Source organism: Cephus cinctus, unplaced genomic scaffold, assembly GCF_000341935.2.
Source record: "Cephus cinctus unplaced genomic scaffold, Ccin1 Ccin1_scaffold0448, whole genome shotgun sequence".
Lineage (NCBI taxonomy): Eukaryota > Metazoa > Arthropoda > Insecta > Hymenoptera > Cephidae > Cephus > Cephus cinctus.
The window spans coordinates 1-19,267 of record NW_014333128.1 but is presented as its reverse complement, the minus strand read 5'-3'; the positions used below and the strand labels follow the sequence as shown (position 1 = coordinate 19,267).

At 41.8% G+C, this 19,267-nt stretch overlaps 4 protein-coding genes across 8 annotated transcripts; 3 read left to right on the top strand and 1 right to left on the bottom strand.

Moving 5' to 3' along the window:
* Positions 1 to 194: 194 nt before the first annotated feature.
* On the top strand, positions 195 to 2,138 carry LOC107267701 (60S ribosomal protein L8). Of its 2 annotated transcripts, none has more exons than XM_015739695.2 (5): positions 195 to 282; positions 551 to 698; positions 1,035 to 1,176; positions 1,372 to 1,685; positions 1,873 to 2,138. In XM_015739695.2, exons 2-5 carry the CDS (start codon positions 561 to 563, stop codon positions 2,050 to 2,052), a joined length of 774 nt encoding a protein of 257 aa, XP_015595181.1. In that variant the 5' UTR covers positions 195 to 282; positions 551 to 560; the 3' UTR covers positions 2,053 to 2,138. The 2 variants fall into 2 exon arrangements, with proteins under 2 accessions (XP_015595181.1, XP_024940793.1); XM_025085025.1 differs by lacking the exon at positions 195 to 282 and adding an exon at positions 309 to 330.
* A 126-nt stretch (positions 2,139 to 2,264) lies between these two features.
* LOC107267697 (ATP-dependent RNA helicase bel) lies at positions 2,265 to 8,998 on the top strand. The gene is made up of 7 exons (XM_015739687.2): positions 2,265 to 3,018; positions 3,949 to 4,030; positions 4,317 to 5,397; positions 5,478 to 5,782; positions 5,965 to 6,282; positions 6,377 to 6,640; positions 6,786 to 8,998. Exons 1-7 carry the CDS (start codon positions 2,974 to 2,976, stop codon positions 6,893 to 6,895), a joined length of 2,205 nt encoding a protein of 734 aa, XP_015595173.1. The 5' UTR covers positions 2,265 to 2,973; the 3' UTR covers positions 6,896 to 8,998.
* A 4,878-nt stretch (positions 8,999 to 13,876) lies between these two features.
* LOC107267699 (dnaJ homolog subfamily C member 3) lies at positions 13,877 to 17,040 on the top strand. 2 transcript variants are annotated; one of them, XM_015739692.2, is made up of 6 exons: positions 13,877 to 14,317; positions 14,417 to 14,524; positions 14,613 to 14,812; positions 14,881 to 15,206; positions 15,302 to 15,645; positions 15,728 to 17,040. In XM_015739692.2, the coding sequence occupies exons 1-6, from the start codon at positions 14,269 to 14,271 to the stop codon at positions 16,144 to 16,146; spliced, it is 1,446 nt and encodes a 481-aa protein (XP_015595178.1). In that variant the 5' UTR covers positions 13,877 to 14,268; the 3' UTR covers positions 16,147 to 17,040. The 2 variants fall into 2 exon arrangements, with proteins under 2 accessions (XP_015595178.1, XP_015595176.1); XM_015739690.2 differs by having other exon boundaries at positions 14,414 to 14,524.
* LOC107267700 (dynein regulatory complex protein 9) lies at positions 17,010 to 18,912 on the bottom strand. 3 transcript variants are annotated; one of them, XM_015739694.2, is made up of 5 exons: positions 18,717 to 18,856; positions 18,143 to 18,495; positions 17,798 to 18,081; positions 17,493 to 17,740; positions 17,010 to 17,419 (listed from the first exon to the last, which is right to left on the bottom strand). In XM_015739694.2, the coding sequence occupies exons 2-5, from the start codon at positions 18,442 to 18,444 to the stop codon at positions 17,087 to 17,089; spliced, it is 1,167 nt and encodes a 388-aa protein (XP_015595180.1). In that variant the 5' UTR covers positions 18,445 to 18,495; positions 18,717 to 18,856; the 3' UTR covers positions 17,010 to 17,086. The 3 variants fall into 3 exon arrangements, with proteins under 3 accessions (XP_015595180.1, XP_015595179.1, XP_024940792.1); XM_015739693.1 differs by having other exon boundaries at positions 17,046 to 17,419; positions 18,143 to 18,519; positions 18,717 to 18,912; XM_025085024.1 differs by lacking the exon at positions 18,717 to 18,856 and adding an exon at positions 18,549 to 18,677 and having other exon boundaries at positions 17,046 to 17,419.
* Positions 18,913 to 19,267: the final 355 nt, after the last annotated feature.

Below are 19,267 nucleotides of genomic sequence, written 5' to 3'. Positions count from 1 at the left end.
TTGGCGAAGATAACAATACTATTAACTCACTGTAAGTCCGTTTTGGAATAAAAGGGCTTTACGGATGAATAAAATAAAAATTTTAAACACTGTTCCATATATTAATTATTCTCTATTCGATTGCTTGGTTTCGATGTTCTCATTATTTGAATTTTGAATTTGAATCTGTTATAGATACGTATCTAGTTATTTTTTTCAGTTATTTTGGTACTGCCAACATAACTGAAGCTTCATCGGTCTGCTTCCGCCTGTAACTTCCTCTGTTTGCTATCGGCTCGTTCGGTACGTGTCTTCTATTTTACTTGCGTGTAAAATCCATGAAAAACAATCGTAAATATGAGACATCCAATACTCAAAATTATTTCACGGTCTTATAGGAGTATTATGGTTCTTAAAAAATCACATATTTCTTATGATTTGTAAGAATTATCGAAATTTCATGCCTGTGTCTCTCGAGGTTACGTTCCTCCAGGAGTAGTTCGAGAATCTTGACATGTCACAGTGTTATACAAAGTTTGTGTATTTATTGATATTGTTATTTATTTTACAGTTTTTGAGCCATGGGTCGTGTAATTCGCGCTCAGCGTAAGGGAGCTGGATCAGTTTTCCGCTCCCATACTAAAAGGAGGAAGGGAGCACCAAAGCTTCGCTCTTTGGATTTCTCAGAGAGGCATGGATACATCAAGGGTGTTGTGAAGGTATGATTAATTTATTTTAAATTTCAATTTTTTAATTGTATTTCACTGTTGCCTATTTTACAAATACGGCTTTGTATAGAAGAAGCATGTTGGACACATCTGGATTGAGGTTATTCCCATATTTACGTCATGGTTTAGTGTTTTACTTACCTTTTCAAGTATAATAGTGAAGTATTGAAAAGTGTTTAGTATCAAATGATGATTTCTAGTATACCTACTTCTGAGAGTATATGAAGATTAAGAACTAGAGGCTCTTTCTGAAAAATTACCTTGTGTATACTATGGAATGACAGTAATTATACAAGATCTTAATACATTTTGAATTTTTTATAATAGGATATAATCCATGACCCTGGTCGTGGTGCACCTCTGGCCATGGTTCACTTCCGTGATCCATACAAGTTCAAGACTCGTAAGGAATTGTTCATTGCTCCAGAAGGCATGTACACTGGACAATTCTTATACTGTGGAAAGAAGGGTAAGCGTGTCTTCTGTTATTATAGTCACTTTTGTTTGAAAATTGATATGATGATTTCTAGAATACCTACATACTGAGAGGTTATGAAGATCAAATATCTAGAGGCTCTTTCTGAATTTTGCTTGTTGCATATGACTTTGGTGATTGACACTTCTGAGTAGATAGTGAACCATGTTTCTATTTTACTTTTTGCAGCGAACCTTCAAATTGGCAATGTTATGCCTGTTGGTCAAATGCCTGAGGGTACCATCGTGTGCAATCTGGAAGAGAAGACTGGTGACAGGGGTCGGTTAGCTCGTGCATCTGGAAACTATGCTACAGTTATTGCTCACAACCCTGACAGTAAGAAGACCAGAGTCAAGCTTCCTTCAGGTGCCAAGAAAGTCATTCCATCCAACAACAGAGCCATGGTTGGCATTGTTGCTGGTGGTGGACGTATCGACAAACCCATCCTGAAGGCAGGTCGTGCCTACCACAAATATAAGGCTAAGAGGAACTGCTGGCCTAAGGTAAAATATCTTTTTATATCATTTTTACAAATCATCAACAAAATTCTTTTGTTTATTTCAATGATGGTATGACATTTGAAACCTGAATCGTTGTGTGGATAGATTTTTACTGAGATATATCTTAGAACATATTGATTTACTTAAGAGACTGCAATTACTATTTTTAATATATCCTTCTATATTTCAGGTTCGTGGTGTTGCTATGAATCCTGTGGAGCATCCTCACGGAGGTGGTAACCACCAACATATCGGTAAGGCATCTACCGTCAAGCGAGGAACCAGCGCTGGTCGTAAGATTGGTCTTATTGCTGCCCGTCGTACCGGAAGAATCAGAGGAGGAAAGACCGATACCAAGAAGGACGATTAGGCCACACGTTAATTGTCTTGGTACATATTCTACAATAAAAACACAAAAAAACCCAATGCCCAACAAATGTTTCATCCAAATGACAAGATATCTGTTACAATTTCATGTCTTTGGCTCTTGTTCGCCAAACCTTATACGTGCTAGGGAATTTTCTTTCAAGAAGTTGTATAGTTTATGATTATAAACCGGAAGTGGTATCAACGCCACTATCGGCACTCAATGTGTATATCAGCGCCATTAAACACTGGTGGAGAATAACGTTAGCTACGTTTTCTTAAATCATTCTCCAGAGGGCGTACGTTGTCTGTAGAAAAGAAGCAAACGATTCTCGCGTTAGTGTCGCGTTGCGAGTGGCGAAACGACCGTGGGAGGGATACATTGGTGAATCACAGTGAAAGGACTAGTGAGTGACTCTCGCGCGTTTTTTCCAATCATTCCCGGCGTGCGTGAGTGCGTTAACGTACGCGTTAAAGCGTTATTCAGTCGCATTAAAGTAACGTCGAAGTCAGGTCTCGTTAATCGAGGTGGAAACAATAAGAAAAGTCGAGGAAAGTTCTTTGGCATAGACGTAGAACAATTATTCCTCAACTAGGGTATCTCCAGTGGATTTCGGAACGAACCGGAAGTAATAGTGAGGCCATCTTGCGGGCGATATTTCGGCTCTCGGCCATTTTTGTTGCGTCGACGACGTCAAGTGCGGCCAGGGGCCTCTCTTTCTCTCTCTTCCTCATCGAAGCCAGTCCTCGAGTTTCCTTTGTGTCAGAACAGCGGCGGACGGCCGAGGCGTGCGATCAACCTTCTCAATTGAAGCGAGTATTCTTTTAACGGAAGTACGAGGGATTATTGTATTATCGCTGATACAACGAGAAAAGCGAGTTTCTGCGAAAGAGCTACGAAAACTACGCACCGAGGCGGAGTAATATGAGTAATGCAGCCAACCAGAATGGATCAGGTCTAGAGCAGCAGGTAACTACCATTTTAATACATCCTGAATTCGATTTCTCTGACAACCGCCAGGCCGCCATAGTTCCTTTACCCTTTTCGACTTCCTTTATTATTTTCATCTACAACCGCTTCTCCTTTTACGTACATCGAACTCTAGTCTAATTCCCTCTATCACTTTTATGTCTCCTCGGATCGACCCCAATATTCATGTGCCCTTGATTCTCGTCTCAACTAGTGCGATACCTAGCTCGAAAATTTCGTGACGTACGTACGTTTCTCGTAATGGCGGCTGCTAATTCCGGGAACAGCACGCCTCGCGCATTGCCATTCTCTATTCGTCATACATAGCTGCCTTCTCGCGACACGTGAAGCACGTTTCACGTATCGTAGTCGTGGCGGATGTTATTGCAGAGGCATTTGCAGTACTTATCGTAGAAATGTACTCAGACCTCGGCTACTGGTCTCTGGCGTAGCCACGTTTTCTTTAGAGCATAGTCAAATGAAAATGGGACTGAACCATGGGTACTCTTTCAAAATGCGGACGCGAAACGGGATTTACGCAATCTTCTCTCGGCCTCTCATAAAATTGTATGAAAGAAATATGTTGGCGTTTCGATCAGGGATTTAATTTGTAGCGTCTCTCGATACTCGTGCAATTAGGAGTTTGCGATTCCACGCTAGGCAAAATGGCACGGTCCGCTTTATGCAATAGTCTTATTCGTCTCTGTTGATGGTGCAATTTTTTTTCTCTTCAGTGGGGAGGGGGGGGGGCTATTGCAAGAAATGGCATTATCGCAATTTCTTAAAGACAGCCATTTCGTTTAGGCTGTTCTCCTGGGGATTCTTTCATGACGTTTGAACCCTGCAGTGTTTTCAATAATATATTGGCGCCACTGTACTTATTAGATTTTTTGTTTTCACGAAATTCACCCTTTATTTCCCTTGTTACAGTTAGCTGGTCTGGACTTGCAGGACTCCCGCCAACCGAGTGGGGGTCGTTACGTACCACCGCATCTACGTAATAAATCTGGAAGTAAGTATCTTCGGTGATGTTATAAATTTTTATGCAGTTCTTCATTACGCTCGCCGAGTGCTTTTCTTTGTTGTCTTATCGAGTAACTTAGAGACGTCGTTGCGTAATTAGTATTATAAAAAAAAAAGAAAGAAGTAGGTCACCTTATGATTTCTGTAAAAGTAATTATAATGATCCATCTCGGAACATGTAATTCACGAGTCTTGGATGACAGTCGTCGTTCTTCCTAAGGAATGACGTCTCCGCTCGTTTTGGATCTTGTAATAAGGCCAGAGTTTGTGTTTAGGTAACGGATCTTCCGGCGGTGATCAACATTCCTCAAACAATCCGAGACCATTCTCGGAGAGGGATAGGGGCGGAGATCGCGACAGGGAAAGGGACCGTGGTCGTGGAGGTGGTGGTGGAGGTGCAGGAGGCGGCGGAGGAGGAGGAGGTGGTGGTGGCGGCGGCGGCGGTTACAGGGATTCTCGTGGAGGCCGTGACATTGACTTCGGCAACTTCGGAAGCCGCAACCGACGCGGTGGTAATCAGGAAAATGGTAGAGACTACCGGTATGCCAATGCTGGGGAACGCGATCGCCCGGTTACTTCCGGTAACGATCGTTGGCAGGAACAGCCTAGAAACGACCGCTGGAACGAGAACAGGAATGACCAGAGAATGGGAAGTTCCGGCGGCAGGTGGAAGGATGAGAGGGAGGGCGGCGGTGGAGGTGGCGGCGGAGGAGGAGGCGGCGGACGTGGAAGAGGCGATGTCGATTGGACAAATCTCACCTCTCGCGACGAGAGACTCGAGTTGGAATTATTTGGTACTGGGAATACCGGAATCAACTTTAGCAAATACGAGGACATCCCAGTTGAGGCTACCGGAGACAATATACCACCCCATATCACATCCTTCGACGAGGTTAAGCTGACCGAGATAGTACAGAACAGTATCACCTTGGCAGGTTATGACAAGCCTACTCCGGTCCAGAAGTACGCGATTCCGATCATCATGGGACACCGTGACGTGATGGCCTGCGCTCAGACGGGCTCCGGTAAAACTGCGGCCTTCCTAGTGCCAATTTTGAATCAGATTTACGAGTGTGGACCTCGTGCCCCACCGCCCCAGGCTGGCGCCTCAGGGAGGCGCAAGCAGTATCCCCTGGGACTCGTCCTGGCTCCCACTAGAGAATTGGCCACTCAAATCTACGACGAGGCGCGCAAGTTCGCCTACAGATCCCGTATGCGACCAGCCGTCGTCTACGGCGGTGCTAATATCGTCGATCAGATGCGCGAATTGGATCGTGGCTGCCATTTGCTGGTCGCCACTCCAGGTCGTCTGGTAGACATGCTCAGCCGCGGCAAGATCGGTTTACATAATTGCCGGTAAGTTATCGATTGTAATATCTGACATTTATTCGTTTAAAGCTACGGGCAATAAACTAACGTGACCTCACTTCCTTTAGGTATCTTGTGCTTGATGAGGCCGACCGGATGTTGGACATGGGTTTCGAACCACAAATCAGACGCATCGTCGAAGAGGATACGATGCCCCCAACAGGAGAACGTCAAACTCTCATGTTCTCAGCTACCTTCCCGAAGGAGATCCAGATTCTGGCACGCGACTTCCTGAGCAATTACATATTCCTTGCTGTTGGTCGCGTCGGCTCCACGTCTGAGAATATTACACAGAAGATCGTGTGGGTCGAGGAACACGATAAGCGTTCCTACCTGCTCGATCTACTGCAAGCAAGCGATTTCAGGGAATCCTGTAAGTATTAGCTTTTATATCTTCTTCCCATTGGCAAACGCTAAGTTCACGTAACCTCTTCGAACTCATTCGATCATTTGCCGAGCTCGCATATTATCTCCCTCGTGGTAGCCACCTGCTCGTTTCTTCAATTTCACTCGATCGTCACGTGAGAAAAATACTTTTATTTGTTCACAATAAAGTGGGAGAAGATGGCGTATCGGCAGAGTCATTGACGCTCGTATTCGTGGAGACGAAAAAGGGCGCTGACATGCTCGAGGAGTTCCTCCATCAGATGAATTATCCGGTGACAAGTATCCACGGCGACAGAAGCCAGCGCGAGCGCGAGGACGCGTTGCGTCGTTTCCGTGCCGGAAAGGCGCCGATTCTCGTCGCAACAGCTGTCGCCGCTCGTGGTCTCGATATTCCCCACGTGAAGCACGTTATCAATTTCGATTTACCCGGCGATGTCGAGGAATACGTTCATCGTATAGGTCGTACCGGTCGTATGGGAAATCTAGGTTAGTACCGATTTAAAATAAATACATATACAGACATAAATAGCCATTACCTCTTCGTGACTCACCTAAAAATTCGTTTTCTGACATTCTCCAGGTCTGGCAACGTCGTTCTTCAATAACAAGAATCACGGTCTAGTACGTGATTTGGTCTCCTTGCTGGTCGAGGCTAACCAGGAGCTGCCAACTTGGCTCGACAATATGTTCGCAGATGCAAGACACAACGGAGGCGGTAGACGTTCCGGAACCACCAAGGGTGGTCGCTTCAGCGGCGGCTTCGGTGCGAGAGATTATCGTCAGCAGGCCAGCGCTGGCTCAGCACGTAACAACGGCTCATCCGGAAGACCCGGTAGCTACGGTGGTGAGTCTTCGTCGCAGCTCTCTTTTCCCCTTCGTTTCTTACAGATCCTCCTCCGGCCTGTTTACACGCGTCGTGCACTGCCTCGATTACTCGAGGTTGCTCACCACTGGGTACAGATCGTATATCTGGCTGTGTTTTGCTTCAGGTGGCTACGGGGGTGGTTACGGAGGCAACTATAACAATTCGTCGTACAACAATTCCTCCAACAACGGCAGCAGCAACGGCCCCGACTGGTGGGGAGGATGGGACAAGTAGATCATTAACATGAACTCCATCGCCACTATTACTACCATTATTACTACTACTCTACACGCAAATTCAATTATATGTAAGAGACACGTACGATTCCACACATCCACATCCACAGAAAAACGCGCGCGCACATACAGAACACGAAATACGGTATACTCTACTTGCGTCTGACGTCACATTGTCACACTGACGTGTTTTTACTTGACACGTGCATGCTCGAATGCCAAAGACACACGGAGTATAACCACGTTTACGCCACGGGACGGGACAGTACTGCAAACTTACAGATGACGCGCCGCCCATCAACTCTGCACTCCAGTTTCTTTTCAATTAAAGACGAAGAGACGTTAGACTCATGATTCCCATGTCAATACGTTAATTCGTACGCGCGACGACGCTTACGACGGGTGATTTAAATTGTTTGGCGATTTACGCGAGGTGTGTCGGTGCGTTAAGTCAAACGAAATTATTTGGCGAGCGATTGGCCGTGTGTTGGCTGATTTTTTTTTTTCTTTCTTTTAATTCGTGCTACCCGTCTGTCGGTTTGGTAGATTTCTCGTGGCGTTTACGTTGAGGTGGACGTGCGCGAACACGTTGTAGACTAAATAACGCGCAAATGAAATTGAACAATCGTTATTGCCATTAACGCGAAATAACAGCTAGGTATGCGAGATAACTTTACACACGTGGGAACACTAGCGCCACTCTAACACTGTATACAGACACCGCAACACACTCAATTGTAGGTGGAAGGAGTGTGGCGAAACAATTTCTTTTTTAAAGATCTGTCGGGATTACGCGGCCACGTTGTGGATTTATTGTGATTCAATTTACTGGCGTGAAAATTCTGCGAGTGTCCTTTGTCGCCGTCGAGTGTGGCGCATGCGCAGTCGGTGCGACGTCTCCGTTGGGGGGGCGCCGTCCTCTTTCGACAGTCGCGCGACAGATACGCGTAGTGGGAGAGAAAATCGAAATAGTAATAAAAGAAAACAAGAGAATGAAAAACAAACGAAGACAGAGAAAGGAGTGTATAATTTAGAGAAACGTAAGGAAGAAGAAAAAAGAAAGTAAATGAAGGCACGATATAAGATCCCTTAAGAGGCTGAAGGGGCCGTCATAACGATCGATGGTATCGGATTGATAATTGAGAATCCGCGCGATGTACATCGCATAACTAGTTTTTCGATTATTCTTCTTCTCTCCTTCAATCGTCTCATTCGTTGTTGCTTTCTCCATTTGTCTGTCTTGTAATATTTTTTTTTGTTTTCTTTCCCTTTCGTTTTTCTCCTTTCTATACATATATATATATATATACTTTTTTTTTTGTATAATCGCATTACCCAACGACGAATGGTATTCTGTTGCTTTGCCGTCCCGAAGAGAACAAATTGTCGTTGCGCAGGTAACGTCACGGTCTACCTGAAATTAGCTAAGAGACACTTTTACGCAGCGTGACCGGCTACGGCCGCTATAGCTGCTCTAATTTAGATAATGTATGGGGTGGGTAGGGAGGGGGGGTTAATTTTTTCTTAAGGAATGCGTCTTTTAGGTACCTTTAGAAATTTCTCGTGCCGCCGTAAACGAGGACACGCCAACGCGTTCGACAGACGGAATGGAGGGGAGACTGTGTAAACTATGAACGAAAATTGGGATTTAAGGACGTCGGTTTTTTTTTTCAAATCTCGAGTACACGATAAACTCTGAAAGCTTGCGCGATGCGCATCCGGTGGCGAGAGTCGTTTACGTTGTACATCGACGAGTAACGGTTCTAAATAGTAACTCGAAGACGTTGATTCCGCATAGCGAAGTGGGAAGATATTGATAAAGAGGGAAAAAAAAGAGAAAACCGACACGAATCGAACAAGAAAATTATAGGCGACGTTAAAAAAAAAAAAAAAAAAGAAAATACTAACCGTGAACGACGAGACACGCGACTGAAGAGAGTGTAATACCAAAATAACGAGATAAATGAAATAAATGAAGGTTAGCCGAAGCAAGAAATTAAATGAAGATACGGTTGCAGTTACAGGGGAGATAAGAGGGTTAAAGGTAGTACGTGCTGAGGGTGAATTGTGGCGGGGAGGTGGGAAGCAGAGGGAAATAGGTAACAAGCAAACAGAATGACGCCTCACCGTCACCGCCGCCGTCACCGTTGCTCCGTCAGGCAGGAAGTACTCGCCGATTAATAGCGGCTCAAGTTGTTAAAGATGCGAGCCCTTGGCTGGGGAGGCATAGAGAGGATGAAGGGGTGCATTCATATAATATTTTATAACTGTATTTATCAGTACGCTACGCTATATATATATATAGACATATATATATATATATTATAAATAAACATATTAAGTAATATTCATAAATACATAACATTTAAAGTAATTAAAGATGATGAAGAAAAAAAAAAATGAAAAACGACTGTGATATCGAACGATCTTGGGACATTCAATTTCCACGCGAATTGATAAATGAACGATTAACAAGATACAAAATATTAAATTAATTAATTAATTTATCGATATTGAATGTCGGGTAAGATTTTTTTAGCTCGCTCGACACCGAGCTAAAACGATGGGGGATATTAAGTCGTTACAATATAACAGAGAACAAGAACAAAGTTGGCTGTTGTCCGATCGGGGAGGGCTGAACGCTAAAGCTCTTGCGCTCCTGAAAAGACGGTTTTTTTTCTTTTTTGGGAGCATTGTTTCTACTTAAAGAGGGGAATGAAATGAAAACGATGTGGAAAAAATTAAAGGAAGTGAAAAAAAAACGCGGGTACGAGAACGTGGCTGCGCTCGTATTTAACGACGGTTGATGAAATCCGGGGAATCCCCGGGGCTCTCGTGTTATGGCCGTTTCATTGGTTCGTCCGTAGCTTTTGAAGATTATTTCATTGGCGTCGTTCAATGCGTCGTGGACTCGAGGAAAAGGAAAATAAATGGGACTAGGAAAATATTGATGGGTATCCTTTTTGTGCGGAGGCGTCAGGATTCTTACCTAATCTAATTGCGAGATAAAGTACAAATTCGATTTGCGTGACGACATTGACAGGACTCTTTAGACATGTCATAAAACCTAATACCTGTTATATTAATAGATTAATAGTGCAATCGCGTGCGTGGTGCGTCGTATGCCGTGTGACCGTGGACCAAGGTGTGTGAATGCCTCTTTAGGACAGAGGAACGAATAATTATTTGAAACTAGTAACTTTCAGGTAGCATTAATAACGATTAATATTGTTGACTTCCTTGGCCGTCTCGTAAGTTTTGCGGCTTTAAAAATTTTAACGCGACGATTATTGAAAATTGATATTTTTTTTTTTTTTTTTTTCTTTTTTTCATCACATTTCTTCTCGGCCGTTCAACGACGAGAGGAAGCGCCAAGCTTATGCGCGGTTCATAGACTTTCCAGCATTATTTAAATGTACGCGAAATCGCGCTATCGATCATTCTCTTTCGTAATTGCCTTTACGATCCGACTACCTTCTTTACTTTCGTACATCGAGAGCATACAATTTCGAATTTATGCCGCGTTCACAACTGCGTCACTCGTTTTATCCTCGCCGATCTATTTCTCAGAACTATTGTGAACGATTGGAAAATTTTCGAAAATTTTCCCGTAGCACCAATTTTTCTTGTCTGCGTCATAGATTGATTAAAAAGTATTTGAAAAATTTTCCGGCAGCGATATATCGCTTCGGCACTTTTGCCGTCGAGTCTGACATTTAATCTTTTCAATAATTTCGATCCGCCTGTCGAGCCATCTATTTTGGACGCGAGTGTACAAAACGACGAGAAGAAGGAAAAGCAATCTTTCGACGCGATACCCATATACATTGTAAACGGCTTTTTCATTTGGATTCACCTTAAAGCCATTTCGGGTACGTAATGAAAATTAGGTGGACAGTTTGCTCCTGATACGAATCGACTCCGTCGGTACGTGAACAAGTCTTATTCGTACTATCCTCGAATTAAATACTATCGAAAACGACTAACCGTTCATATATCGTACTCTGTATTCTCATTCGTCTGCCGTGACGTAGCAGCGATAGATTTAAGTTTCGCGATGTCCGATCATCGAGCGATTAAATTAATCTCACGTCGAGGAGACGGTTAATTGTGCGTTATTAATTGTTCAAAGATATAAGAGGCGAGCGCATCGATATATTTCTTACGATAATTTAGTCTACTCAATTTCATTTGGTCTCTTGTAAAGGTTAAAAAAAAGAATTTCATTCTACAATATATATATATATTCTAATCATCCAATTCGATTTGGCAATGCAATGATCATCAATCATCTATTAGATTTTTCCTCTACCTCCTCCTTGGCGGGGCGAGAGGGGGGAGTGTCACTTAAAGGGCTTAGTTCAATTTGGCTGTAATGGTGGTTCGAGTGAGTGAAGTTTTTAGTGGCTCAAGTAGTGAGGGGGTGGAAATTGTCAAAAACTGCCAGCTGTCCACCGAATCGCAATTAGACAAAGGAGTTTTTTTTTTCTTTTCTTTTCCCCCCACTAGAAAAAACCTGCGACTGAATTATGTACGCGTTTTGTATTATGATTTAGGATTCCTGGGAATATGTCTTATGCGTGGTGAGAATAGGAAACGAATGGTAATCTAATTAAAACGATTATATTTATTGACAAACCTCTATTTAGTTATTTATTAATTTTTTTTCTCTTTTCTCTCTCTCTCTCGCGCGCTCTCTCTCTCTCTCTATTGGGAGACGTCGTTTTTGTTCTTCTTGTCCGAATGACGACGATAGCGATACTCGAAACTTGTAATAATTTGTTTGTCTCATTTTTCCTTCCGTAAACTTTTTCGTTGTACTACCCCTCTTGAGAGAGAGTACCTATTTACGTGGATGTTTGGTCCTCTGAGGTTTATCGGACGAGCAGCCTTGGACAAAATGAAACAAAGAAATAAATAAATGAACGACAATGAATATAAAAATCACTGACGAAACGAAATGTAAGAATTAAATAAAACTTAGAGTTTGGTAATTAATGGGGATGGGAAGAAATCGATGAGAGAGGTGAACAAATAATTGGGGATGGGACTGATACAATTTGTGTCTTGAATTTGGCTGGGAATTTAATGGAGGGAGGGGGGGACGAACGTGGGTGGGTAGGGGGTGGGCTATGAATATTATCACGTTATAAATATATATATATGGAGAAGGACGATGTTGACTGTGACTGCAATCATTACTAAGAGAATACAAAATTGCATGGATACGATATACATTAATACCTACACGTGCATTCACACATGTCGCATGAACAAAAATGAAGCAGATTAGTGAACGATAAATAAGCGAGTAATGGTAATACCGAATCATAGAGTGCATCATCTGTGCGCATACTGTCTCTCGTTATTTTATAGACGCACTGTGCTTTTCGATTTTGAAAAGAAAAACTTGCTTTTTTTCGGATTTCACTGCGTGCGTGCCATTTGGGAACGTACTCTCGTTCCTCGTCGAATGAAAATTGTAATCACCGATTGTCGCCTCTGCCACTGAAGTAACGAATGCTTTCAGGAACGAGGGTATGAATTTCGATGTAATTGATATTTGTTGCGTACGCGTTGGACACGATACAGGGAGAGTCACGCAAGCTGGCACACGCGAGTGCGAATGAAAGAAGGAAAGGAAAACTGGTCGCCGGATGCGTGGAATAAGGAAGAACGGAAAAGAAAGTAACGAACGATTGGAAGCGGGCGAAAAATTTTGTATAAGACGGGATGGCAAAAAAAATGTCTTCTTACTATTAAGAATGTTTCAATTAACCGTAGACGTTGCTCGGCGTTCAATGGATTAACGGAAGAAAAAATTGTAAAATTTTGTACCACTAGCATTTCACTTGCTGTCAATGTTTTGTGTTTCACTCTAATCTTTCTCGAAGTATTTAGAGAGGAAAAGGAAGTTCGCGTTTAACGATTTGACCGCCGAGCGGCGCGCGGGTCGCATTACCCTATTTGTAACGTAATAACACTAAATACCTAATTGAAGTTATGGATGGCGCAAGGATTTCCTCGTGAGAAATCGGAAAAGACGAAATACTTGACGGAAGGGGGAACATAATAATTGATCATTCTGTCAATCTCTTTTACTCTAGTAGTCAGACATTTACATGCTACATTAGTCGAGAACCGTGACGAAAATTTAGTACTGAAAAAAAAAAGAAAAAAAATACGTCTACAACAAATCACTGTACGTCGTACGGGTATCGGATGAAATAATAATATTAATATTAATGATTAACGATGGAGGACGAAGAAGTAATTCGTGTGTAATAAAGAGGAAGGGGAAGAAGTAGACAGAAAACTTGTGAGTTTATTAAATAGAGGGGGAGAGGGAGAACAAGAAGAAAATACTTGACCTGCTGGTACGGAGCATGCGAGAAAAAGAGTAATTGCATTTACCATTATTAAGTAAAAACAAAAAAAAACGTATCTAGAGATTCGTGTGTACGGTAGCATACTAATAGGGTACAAAGTATGAGTATCGGATAGGTAGAGAGTTCAATTACATTTTTTTTTCTTGACATGTATATGAATACTGTTTCTTTCATTTTCTTCTTATCTCTCCGGTTATCATCGTCTCTCAGGAGTGACGTAGGCACAGTGATCACTCAGCTGTTTGCACTGGATATACTGAATATCAGAAGAGACGAGGCGTCCCCGATCAGGAGCATCGATTCTTTTCTTATTCATAAGACGATTTAGTTTCCTTTTATTTTTTAGTATTACGCGAGACACAACATCTGGCGTGAAAGAGTGACAGGAGAATTCTACAAAATGAAATCGTATAATAAAGGTGGACAAAAAACAAAGGATTACGCAATCTTATATCAATGTATACCGATGATTTATTCTAGAAAGAATTGCATTGTACCATTTCCTTATTATCCTTTCAAGCTAGTTAATAATCATCCACTAATCAATATGACTCAATGAGGTGGTCTTATCATGAGCCATATGCTTTTTATTTATTTTTTGATAACGGGAGCTAAAGTTTTCCGATGACTTTTTATCTGTAATTCTAACGGATTCCTCTAGCGTCTAGGTAAATTTGCCAAGTTGAATTCGTTTGGCGAGAGCAGTTTTTCCGATACTAATTTTTGTTGCTATGACTTTAGTACACTTTCTTGTTAGACAATTGAGAATGAAGTGAGACTGGTATCTAATATTATTGTCAGTGGGGGGAATGTACGAGCATGGACAGTGTGTTGGACCAATAGCGTGAAACCACGATCGCAATGGCGGGTTGGCTTCCCAGTTTATGATATACGTGAGATAGGTGCTAGTTTTAACAGTGCTCCCAGTTTTTTCGTATTGTAACGTCAATTGGAAGATCCTCGGGCGATTTAATCTTCAGTCATGTACCATTCCTGTCTGTTACTGGTATTGTTGGATCTGTCTTTGGAGGGTATGTAAATTCCTAACCTTTGATAACTAAATATCTAAGTTGAAGTAATACTACTGTGAGGAAAGGTTAACGATCACTTATTTTTCCTTCTTTTAGTAGCCGCAAGTGTTTCACAGACAGAAATCGAAAGACACTTAGATTTGGGTAGAGACTTCCTTGCGAAGGGACAATTCCAGGATGCATTGTCACATTACCATGCTGCAGTTGGTAAGGAACCGCGACAGGATCATCCAGTAGTGATGTAGTGGTTGCTCCATTCTGCAACGTGTAATACTTAATGTATTATTATTTTTAGAGGGTGATCCAAATAATTATTTGACATATTATAAAAGGGGTACGGTGTATCTAGCCTTGGGGAAGGCTAAGTTTGCTTTGCTCGACTTGGATAAAGTCCTTGAGTTAAAGCCAGACTTTACCTCTGCGCGTTTGCAGCGAGGTAACGTGTTGCTCAAGCAAGCAAAGTTTGAAGAAGCTGAGACTGATTTTAGAGACGTGGTACGTTAATATTATTTAGATTATTAGGCAATAAGATTTTATTGGTACTAATTATGAACTCCACACAGTTGGCCATAGATCCACACAACGAGGATGCGTTGAATTCTTTGTATAAAATAGCGCCAGTGCAGGAGGACATGCACAAAGCAGAATTTCTTGTCAGAAAAGGTGACCATGCAGAAGCTGTATCACTAATTACTAGGATAATCGAAGTCTGTCCATGGGCTCCTGAGCTTAGGGAACTCAGGGCAGAATGTCATGTAGCTCTTGGTGATTACGTGAGTGCTGTTTCTGACATACGTTCCACAACAAAGTTAGTTTCTGATAATACTCGAGGATATTTCAAACTTTCTTCATTATTGTATCGACTGGGACAAGTTGACGAGTCATTGAAGTAAGTTTTGCATTTTGAATATGCATGAAAGTGCATTATACTATAAGACGCGGTCTACCAAGATGGTAGCTAACAGAATATTCTGAATCCTTAAGGGAGATCCGTGAATGTCTGAAGCTCGATCCGGAGCATAAGGAGTGTTTCCCTTTCTATAAAAAGGTTAAGAAGGTGGCAAAGTTTTTGAGTGATGCGGAAACCTCTGATCAGACTGGGGATAACAAGGGATGCATAGATGCGGCACGGAAAGCTCTGAACAACGAGCCTGCAGTATTGAACGTGCGTTTCTTAGCATTCCAGTTACTCTGTAAGTGCTACGCAGGCACAGCGAAATTGGAGGAAGCTATCAAGAGCTGTCAGGATGCGATGAAAATACGACGGGAACCAGGAATACTTTGTGATAGTGCTGAAGCGTATTTAGCAGCTGAAATGTATGACGATGGTAAGAATTGATCAGTGTTATGTTCAGCTGAAATACAAACATTTGGAGAATTTGTTGCATCGTCTTATTGTATTTTCTACAGCAATTCGGGACTACAAAGAAGCCTTGGAACAAGATCCTGGGTTACAACGAGCTAAGGAGGGTCTACAAAAGGCTCAACAGCGACAGAAAGTTTCAGAAACGAGAGATTATTACAAGATCTTGGGAGTCCCAAGAACAGCTACCAAGAAAGACATTACCAAAGCGTACAGGAAGGCTGCTCAGAAGTGGCACCCGGATAACTTCCAAGAAGGGGAAGAGAAGAAACATGCCCAGAAAAAGTTTATTGACATTGCCGCCGCAAAGGAAGTACTAACGGACGATGAGAAAAGAGCAAAATTCGACCGGGGTGAGGATCCTCTGGATCCTGAATCCGGGAAACATCAACACGGTTTTAATCCCTTCCAGGAGTTCAATCACTTCCACGGTTCACCCTTCCAATTTAAATTTCACTTCAACTAGCTATTTTCACATAATTTCCTAGCGCATTAGCGCGAAGTCGAATATTTTCCCTCGTCGCCGTGGTCGAGACGCCCACTGTGACGCGTCTACGATTTTTGACTTCAATCATCTACTAATCGAATTTGTTCCTCGATTCTACTTCCACGGTAGTCACTCTTCACCATTGGCAATTAAAAATAACAAAAAAATAGAAATGGATATCGAAACGCTACACGTAAGTTCCTGGAGAACTTCGACGCGTCGACCGTGATTTAGCCAATGTGTGGAAGAAAACAAAAAATTAAGGGAACAGATCGAATTTCTTTAATTGAAACACGCTTTTACGGAATGCCATTCGAGTGGCGCTTTAGCGCAGACCTCGTATATCATTAACCTCATAAACATTTTTTGTTTAAAGAATTCCGGATTAAAAGCACCAATAATTTCAAAAATGATGGACGAGCTTTAAAAACTCGCCTTTTCGAAGTCTTTATTAGCGACGCTATTATCGTAGCACTGGACTGCATGAATCGCGCGACTTGCTTCAAAGTCATTCGCTCGTTCCATTTCGTTTCTCTCAACCACGGGAAAAAAACCATCTCCCACCATTATATCGCGTCATCCAAATTTTGGAGACACGTTGAAAGCCGATGGTTTGACAGTTGGCTCGTAATTATCGACCCTTACGGTCGTATATGATTTGTTAGCTCGTGGTTGCGCGACTTAGACGAAATACACGGGGGCCATGGGGACGACACTCGGCGTTCAAGGCGCTGTGAAGGTAGCTCGATGCCACCCTTATAGAAATTAAGGCAGAGGATGTGCGCGTGTTGTGTTCGCATGAGTGTGAGTCAGAATTTCTTGTACATATTGTATCACTGATGTTTGTTTAAAAATATATTTGAATAATTTATACAGGCCGCCAAGATAACTTATTTCAAAAAATCACTCGTCACTTTCGTCAGCGATTCTTCGGATTCTTTGAATTCGTCTTTGCCTTATTTTCAGCAATCTTTCTTTGCTGAGCCGCGCGTTTCTTACGTGCCCTAGCTGCCTGCTTTTTCCTTTTGCTAAGAACATTCCAAAGTCCTTTAAATGCACCTAATTGATTCCTCACTATGTATCCTCTCCATAATGACTGAATGATTGTTGCTGATCTGTGAACGATTTTCCAGTATTCTGCCTTCTCTTTCGCACGTAATGTCTCTGCTTCACATTCGTCAATCAATTGTTGTCGTTCATCCCTGACGAAGTAGAGTTGCTCAAGAATCATTTTTTGTTCTGATATCTGTTCCTAAAAACATAGAACAATATTGAGCTATTTTTTATTTTACTCGAGTCGAATGATTAAGAAAATAATTTTATACTTTAAATTCATTGATTTCCTGCTCGCGACGCTCGATTTCCTCATTGTATTGGCTAGTCCAGACCATTATTTCATCCTCCATATCTTTCATACTGGCTTGCAGGTACGTACAGACTTCACCAGCAACAATTGCGTCCATCCTTTCCATAAGTGCACATTCAGTCAACTTGTTATCCAATTCCTGCTCTTTCATTTTCATGCGACAGTAATGCAGTTCTAACCTTGCAGCTTCCCATCGTTCCAGGTAGGCTGAAGCAAAATATAAAAAATTTATATTGAATTTCTATCCAGTTCAGCGATTCTCACCTAACTTAGAGCCATTTAAAAATATTGTATTGTCCACCTCCGCATTCAATTTTACAGCAGCTTCAGCACATTTTGCAAAATTTTCTTGATTTTCAATATTCTTCAAGCAAATCAAGTCGTACAGCTGTTTTACCTGCTCAGCCCATATCTGACAATTGACTTGAAGTATATGTTCACCTTCCTCAGTTCTAACACATTCGTCCACAGTATTCTGCAGAGAGTTATACGTTCCATTTTTCATTAATTCTTCAGTGGTATCAGAAACAACACAATAAGCGTAATACCTAATTAATAATTATACAATAATATCATAATATGCATATTTCAAATTTTTAATATACAAACCTATCACGTTGCAGTTTCTCTGCTACAGAAGGTATCAACGGTAACAGACCTAAGTCTGCCCTGAAGATAATCTTAAGTTCACCAGGACCTCCATACAATTCCTTAATAGTTTTGTAATTTTCATTCCAGCGTGGATCCACTTCCGCCGGGATGACGTATTTCAATAAAGATAAATAGTCCAGGCATTCCTGTAGGACGCAGACTACTGCGTTGGCTTCAAATCTAGGAAGAGGATTTGAACTCGGAGTACAAAAGGACATACTTTGAACACCGATGTTGCCAGACTGACCAGTGCTTAACATCTTTGAGACTATTTTACGGTACGAATTTATACCAACTCCCGAACCTCGTACCTACATAAAGAATTAATTAGCCATCTGAAAAATGTGTTCATTCAACTAATTACTTTTTCTGGAGATTCTATTCCTGAATTATGAGTTGTATCGGTTATATGTGAAAAGGTAAAAATACTACTGCGACCTGTCACTATACTACCACGTTGCTTTCCTCTTATCAAATCTTCACCCTTCAACGGTGCTTCTATCTGAATCGGTTCTTCTACGGCTAAACTAACCTTTTTCGTAGATTTTATTGCTACATTGATGTCTTCTTGCTGCGATATTTCATTAGGTATGCTTTATAAAAATGTTGTCTTTTTTTATCCTGTGACGAGTTACCGTTTTTTTTCTAAGTTCCATCAGGGACATTTTTTCCAGATTTTTTACCAACATCTCTGCACTCTTTCTTAACGTCTCTTTTATCGTGTCTTCATCTTGTATTGTTTCCGGGACATCCACCGCGTTCGCTTTTACCTGTTGTTCGGTGACTACGGATATTTCACCTAAGGCTACACCTGATATTCGATATTGTTGTTCATAGTTTAAATTCTGTTCCTGCGTAGCTTCCTGAGAGAGTAAACTATTAGGAATTTCATCGTCCATAATCAATAATCTTAAATATGTTTTCTTTCGAAGTGTCAAATGCTAATAGAATGACAGTGGAGACAAATAAAGGAAGTTTTGACAGAGATGAGTATAGAGATGCACAACAGCGATGAGTAGGGAGATGCACAACGTTACGGTTTTAGGCGATACCAAAATCATGGCGCTAAATCGTAGCGGCGAG